Consider the following 7,500-nt stretch of genomic DNA (forward strand, 5'->3'; position numbering starts at 1 on the left):
CAAGTCATCCCTCACCTTATCAGGTAGCGTTTCTTTCAAATAATTCATTCGTTTGTTTGCAAGAGTTATCTCGCGTCTTATCGGGTTTTTTAAATTTTATATATATTTAAAAAAAATTCTTTTAGATAATTCATTCGTTTGCAAGAGTCATCCCTCGCATTATCGGAAAAGGTTTCTTTTGAATAATTCATTCGTTTGTTTGCAAGAATCATCCCTCGCCTTACCAGGTAGTGTTTCTTTCAAATAATTCATTCATTTGTTTGCAAGAGTCATCCGTCACCTAATCAGTTAATTTTTCTTCTTTTGAATAATTCATTCGTTTGTTTGCAAGAGTCATCCCTCGCCTTATCAGATAAGGTTTCTTTTGAATAATTCATTCGTTTGTTTGCAAGAGCCATCCCTCGCCTTATCAGGTAATTTTTCTTCTTTTAGATAATTCATTCGTTTGTTTGCAAGAGTCATCCCTCACCTTATCAGGTAATTTTTCTTCTTTTAGATAATTCATTCGTTTGTTTGCAAGAGCCATCCCTCACCTTATCAGGTATTTTTTCTTCTTTTAGATAATTCATTCGTTTGTTTGCAAGAGCCATCCCTCGACTTACCAGGTAATTTTTCTTGTTTTAGATAATTCATTCCTTTGTTTGCAAGAGCCATCCCTCGCCTTATCAGGTAATTTTTCTTGTTTTAGATAATTCATTCGTTTGTTTACAAGAGCCATCCCTCGACTTACCAGGTAATTTTTCTTGTTTTAGATAATTCGTTCGTTTGTTTGCAAGAGCCATCCCTCGACTTACCAGGTAGTGTTTCTTTCAAATAATTCACTCGTTTGTTTGCAAGAGTCATCCCTCGTCTTATCAGATAAGGTTTCCTTTGAATAATTCATTCGTTTGTTTGCGAGTCATCCCTCGCCTTATCAGGTAATTTTTCTTTTAATTCAAATAATTCTTTTGTTTGTTTGCAAGAGTTATCCTTGCCCTATTAAGTAAGTTTTTGTGTTTTAATTGATTAATCAATTTGTGTTGTATTGTGTTGTATTGTATTGTATTGTTTTGTATTGTTTAATGAATTCATTCATCCTCCCCTTCTGACGTACAGTTTAGTGTGCCGCAAGGCTCCGTGCTTCGGCCCATTGTGTTTGTTCTCCATACACAGCTGATTTCCATCATTGTCAATCATCATTCGTTGTCCCACCACATCGTTGGCCCCAGCCAATGACAACCAGCTGTATCTGTCAGGACCTCCGTCTCTCCTTCTGAAGATATGGATGACTAAACACAAGCTGAAATTAAATTAGGATAAAACTGAAATCATGATTATCACCCCACAAAAAAAACTTTGCCACTCAGTCTCTCTTCCTTCCCTAGTCTCCTCAGTGGCACCAACATTCCTCTTTCGTCCATAATATCGGTGTCACACTCGACCAGTCTCTTTCCTATCAGCAGCATGCTGCAAACATATGCAAATTGTGTTACTTTGAAATTCGCAAAATTGACACCAATCGTCATCTCCTGACTGAAGATGCAGCCAAAACTCTTCTCTGTGTCTTTGTGCTGTCCTGCCTGGATTATTGTAATTCCCTACTTGTGGGTTCACCCAGCTACCACATTGCTAGGCTTCAGAAAGTCCAGAACTATGCTCCTCGTCTTGTCTTTCGTTCCTGTAAATTCAATCACGTCTCTCCTCTCCTTCATGCTTTACACTGGCTCCCAGTACAAGAAAAAATATTTACAAGGTCGTCTGTCTTGGTTTCACGTTCTATTGGTCCACAGTATCTTTCCGATCTCATTAATCTTACATACCATCACGCCAACTCCGCTATTCTGACATACGTATGATTAGGATCCCCCTTGTCCGAACCAAAATATAATTATGGCTAACTCAGTTTTTCATACCAAGCCCTCACTCTTTGGAATCAATTTCCTCAGCCTCTCCGTCACTCATCTTCGCTGCAATCTTTTAAATCCAGTCTGAAGACCCAACTTTTCTCCTCCTGAATAATTCTCAACAGCTCATCCTTTCCAGTATGAACAAAGATGACTATTAGTTAGTGAGTGAGTTTTGATAGTTTTAGAATTTTTGATTGTGAACTATTTATGAGTGTATACCATGACGTATGTGTGCGCGCGCGCGTTATTGTGTGTGTGTGTGTGTGTGTGTGTGTGTGTGTGTGTGTGTGTGTGTGTGTGTGTGTGTGTGTGTGTGTGTGTGTGAATAATTTGATAATGTTTTGTATCTTGTGTTAATGACATTAAGTGCATCTAATTATACAATGATTACATAAGGCAATATGCAATGACGTTAACGCCCATTTAACAAAACATTTATGGATTAATGACAGTAAAGTACTTCTAATCATACATTGATTACATAACGGAAACGGTATTAAAGCACATTTAACAATACATATATGACATTAAAGGACATCTAATATTATACACTGATTACACAAGGCACATTTAGCAATACATTATTGACATTAAAGCATATTTGATAATACATTAATGACATTAAAGGACATTTAATCATACATTGAATAATACATTCATGACATTAAAGTACAGTCACACTCAGTTATACATAGACCATATAAAGGACATTTAATTATACATAAATTACATAAAGCACATGCAATGATACATGAGTGACATTAAAGCTCATGAATTTGACTGTACTATCAAGGATCTAGAGCACATGCTGTCATGCAGTCCTTGCTCTAAAGCACATTTGATAATGCAGGAATGACACCAGAGCACGTTAATGAAGATGCATTATTTTTTATCACACACGCAGGTGGTCTGTATCCTGGTGGCCATCTGGGTAGTGTCCATAGCCATGGCTGCTCCGCTCTTCATCTTCCACGAGCTTAGCATTGAGCAGGTACTGTGGTGTGTTGTGGTGTGGTGTGTTGTGTTGTGGTGTGGTGTGGTGTGGTGTTGTTGTGGTGTGTTGTGTTGTGGTGTGGTGTGGTGTTGTTGTGGTGTGTTGTGGTGTGGTGTGGTGTGCTGTGCCATGCTGTTGTGTTGTGTTGTGGTGTGGTGTTGTTGCGGTGTGGTGTGTTGTGGTGTTGTGTTCTGTGGTGTGGCTGTGCTGTGGTGTTTTGTGCTATGCTATGTTGTGTTGTGTTGTGCTGTGCCGTGCTGTTGTGTTGTGTTGTGGTATGGTGTGTTTGGAATGGATTTGATTTGATTTGATTGGATGGATTGTGTTGTGTTGTGCTATGTTGTGCTATGTTGTGTTGTGTTGTGCTGTGTTGTGGTGTGCTGTGCTGTTGTGTTGTGCAGTGCTGTGCTGTGCTGTACTGTGCTGTGTTGTGTTGTGTTGTGCTGTGCTGTGCTGTTCTGTGTTGTGTTGTGTTGTTCTGTGTTGTGCTGTGCTGTGTTGTGTTGTTCTGTGTTGTGCTGTGCTATGCTGTGCCGTGCAGTTGTGTTGTGTTGTGGTATGGTGTGTTGTGGTGTGGTGTTGTTGTGGTGTGGTGTGTTGTGGTGTGGTATGATGTGGTGTATTGTGGTGTGGTGTGGTGTGGTGTTTTGTGCTATGCTATGTTGAGTTGTGCTGTGCCTTGCTGTTGTGTTGTGTTGTGGTGTGGTGTGTTTGGAATGGATTGGATTTGATTGGATTGGATGGATTTTGTTGTGTTGTGCTATGTTGTGTTGTGTTGTGCTATGTTGTGTTGTGTTGTGGTGTGGTGTGCTGTGCTGTGCTGTTGTGTTGTGCTGTGCTGTTGTGTTGTGCCGTGCTGTTGTGTTGTGCTGTGCTATGCAGTGCTGTGTTGTGTTGTGCTGTGCTGTTGTGTTTTGTTGTGGTATGGTATGTTGGATTGGATTAGATTGGAGTGGATGGATTGCGTTGTGTTGTGTTGTGCTATGCTGTGTTGTGTTGTGTTGTGTTGTATTGTGTTGTGCCGTGCCGTGCCGTGTTGTGTTGTGGTATGGTGTGTTGGACTGGACTGGATTGGAGTGGACTATATTGGACTGGACTGAACTGAACTGGATTAGACTGGATTGGACTGAATTGCGTTCCGTTACATTGCGTTGCGTTGTGTTGTGTTGTGTTGTGTTGTGCTGTGCTGTGCCGTACTGTGCGATGCGGCGTTGTATTATATTGTGATGCGTTGCTCAGCGTTGCGTTGTATTGTGTTGTGCTGTGCTGTGCTGTGCTGTGCTGTGCTGTGCGATGCGGTGTTGTATTATACTGTGCTGCGTTGCGCAGCATAACGTTGCGTTGAGCTGTGCGGTACGGTTTTTTTTATCACATTGCATTGCATCACAGCACATCGCAATCGCATTGGCAATTCTCTGCTCTTGGCAGGTGCTGGGCAAGCCCGTCTTCCACACGTGCATAGAGATCTGGCCTCACGACCGCTTCCGGGAGGTCTACTCCACTTTCGTGTCCCTGGTGCAGTACCTCACCCCCACCATCGTCATCTCGGCCCTGCACGCGCGCATATGCAGCTTCCTGCAGAGCAGGATTGATGAGAGCCCCGCGTCGGAAGCTCAGGTTGGAGTCTTTTAGGTTTGTTGTCGTTGGTGGGTTGGGTGGGTTGGCTGGTTGGTTGATTTGTGTGTGTGTGTGTGTGTGTGTGTGTGTGTGTGTGTGTGTGTGTGTGTGAATGAGTGGCATGATACTGTTGAAGAGAGTGGGTGACTGAGGGAAAGAAGTGAGCACTTGGAGAGGATGAAAAACAACAACAACAACAACAACAAACATTAACATCAGTTAACCCAACGTAGCCCACAGTTATTAAAAAAACAACAACAAAAGCTGTCCCCTCGACGTGGAAACGCTCCAACTTTTCGGTTATAGACGCCCTATTCCTTCCTCGTTCTTGTATCGTTTATTGTGTGTGTGATTTTTCAATGAAATACATACTAATTACTTATAGATACACAGGCAGGATTCTCAAAAAGCATAAAATGCATTTTAACTACCCACAGAGACAGAAACATGCTTCACACTGACTACTACTCACATAGGAGAATAGTTCACACCAGCATAAAACCATACACCTAACGACTAAACCCAACCACCCCCACCACCCTCATCGTTCCAGAGACAGAGGCACCTTCGTCAGTGGAAGCGCTACCGGAAGAACCTGGTGCTGCTGACCGCAATCGCCGCGTCCTTCTCCCTGGCCTGGCTGCCCCTCACCCTCCTCAACATCATCGCCGACTGGACCCACGACAACTCCATCTTCGGCCTCTTCGGGGAGGAGCAGTTCTACCTGGCCCACGCCGTGGCCCTGCTCATCGCCATGACCTCCTCCGCCGTCAACCCGCTGCTCTACGGCTGGTTCAACACCAACTTCCGCAACGCTTTCTTGCAGGTGCTGAGTCAGGCTTTTCGGGGACTTCCGGTTCCGGTTCCGGTTTTTATTTATTTATTTTTCAAACAAAGCTTTACAGATACAAGCTTTATATACAGTTTATGCATTGGTATGCCAAAACACCACACTTCACTTCAATTGTCCCTTAGTCGAGTCAGACGTTTATTTCGGTGCTGTTTTTATCAATTAATGTTAAATGTCATATCTGACGCTTCAGAACCTCACTTTATTAAAGTACAAAGCTGTTCTAGAGAAAATCAGCTATTTCCCTTTTAGAAAAATGGAATTAGCCAGCCAGTCAGACAGCCAGTCAGATTATCGTTCCTGTAGGAATGAAACTACCAGAGACGAACTGTTAAGAGTTAAATGTCTTACAAATTCTGTTCAAGAACTTGTACAAGATTACACAATTGTGACTTTCCTTATCCTTGCACAAATTACACTTGCTATCTGGAAAATAATATTATGATAATAATTAATTTTCATCAAGGGAACCATTTTAATCTTATCTCTTGGAGAGATTAGCAATCATTTGTTTTTGTAATTGTATTTCTTTTTATCACAACAGATTTCTCTGTGTGAAATTCGGGCTGCTCTCCCCAGGGAGAGCGCGTCGCTACACTACAGCGCCACCCTTTTTTTTTTCTTTTTTGTATTTTTTCCTGCGTGCAGTTTTATTTGTTTTTCCTATCGAATTGGATTTTTCTACAGAATTTTGCCAGGAACAACCCTTTTGTTGCCGTGGGTTCTTTTACGTGCGCTAAGTGCATGCTGCACACGGGACCTCGGTTTATCGTCTCATCCGAATGACTAGCGTCTAGACCATCACTCAAGGTCTAGTGGAGGGGGAGAATATATCGGCAGCTGAACCGTGATTCGAACCAGCGCGCTCAGATTCTCTCGCTTCCTAGGCGGACGCGTTACTTCCAGGCCATCACTCCACATACCTATCAGTAGTTTAGAAACGATGTGTGTGGTTTTTCACTACGAAAAAAACAACAACCCCAAAACCCCCACAACAACAACGTAATAGGTACATGTGCAAGAAAGTACCTGTGGTGATCAGTGTTGCTCATTACACTGGCTGCACACACCGCTGTTTGCCGGAAAATCAGCATCATTTCACCATGCCCCAAAGAAGAAAAATGTGTACAAGTTCCGAAGCGATCCTTAATTTGGAGTGATGGCCTAGAGGTAACGCGTCCGCCTAGGAAGCGAGAGAATCTGAGCGCGCTGCTTCGAATCACGGCTCAGCCGCCGATATTTTCTCCCCCTCCACTAGACCTTGTGTGGTGGTCTGGACGCTAGTGATTCGGATGAGACGATAAACCGAGATCCCGTGTGCAGCATGCACTTAGCGCACGTGAAAGAACCCACAGCAACAAAAGGGTTGTTCCTGGCAAAATTCTGTTGAAAAATCCACTTCGATAGAAAAAAAACAAAGCAAATAAAACTGTACGCAGGAATTTTTTTTTTTTTTTTTAAAGGGTGGCGCTGTAGTTAGCGACGCGCTTTCACTGGGGAGAGCAGCCCGAATTTCACACAGAAAAATCTGTTGTGATAAAAAGAAATACAAATGCAAATAACTGGTGTGTGTGTGTGTGTGTGTGTGTGTGTGTGTGTGTGTGTGTGTGTGTGTGTGTGAGGAAGGTGGCAGAATGGTGAAGACTCTCATCTGCCAACACAGTGCCCGTGAGTGAGGGTCTGGGTTCGAGTCCCGCTCTCGCCCTGTCTCCCAAGTGTGACTGAGTGGAAAATCAAAACTCAGCGTCTTGTCATTCGGATGAAACGATAAACCGAGGCTTCGCATGCAGCAACGCATTTGGCGCACTAACAAAAAAGAAACCACGGCAACAAAGGGGTTGTTCTCTGGTGAAATTATGTAGAAGAAATCCACTCTGATAGGTACACAAAATATTCATTAACTCACTCAGTACGGCCAGTCCTCTCTTCTCCTCTACACAGACCCCTCGGATGTCCAGTGGGTGTCTGAATGACCCAACCTTTAGCTTCCGTCTTCAGAACTGTGGTATTCTTTGTCAACATTCACCTCTTCAGTATAAGAGCGTTCCGCTTGCAATATTTTGATGATGGTAATTGGGATGAAACGCTGTTAACGTCGTCTCTTTCGCAGTTCGTATGGAGAGAGTTAATGCGCTCAACGCCTGACCAAGCGC

General features: G+C 43.0%; 1 protein-coding gene across 1 annotated transcript in view; it reads left to right on the forward strand.

Annotated features, from left to right (window-relative positions):
• LOC143294189 (neuropeptide Y receptor type 2-like) overlaps positions 1-7,500 on the forward strand; it is a 92,013-nt gene that overhangs the window by 83,255 nt on the left and 1,258 nt on the right. The window contains exons 3-5 of the mRNA XM_076605620.1: positions 2,791-2,877; positions 4,309-4,497; positions 5,051-5,323. Coding sequence (XP_076461735.1) covers positions 2,791-2,877; positions 4,309-4,497; positions 5,051-5,323 — 549 coding nt within the window. The remainder of the gene's footprint in view (positions 1-2,790; positions 2,878-4,308; positions 4,498-5,050; positions 5,324-7,500) is intronic.

The sequence above is a fragment of the Babylonia areolata genome, chromosome 19 (genome assembly GCF_041734735.1).
Source record: "Babylonia areolata isolate BAREFJ2019XMU chromosome 19, ASM4173473v1, whole genome shotgun sequence".
NCBI lineage: Eukaryota > Metazoa > Mollusca > Gastropoda > Neogastropoda > Buccinidae > Babylonia > Babylonia areolata.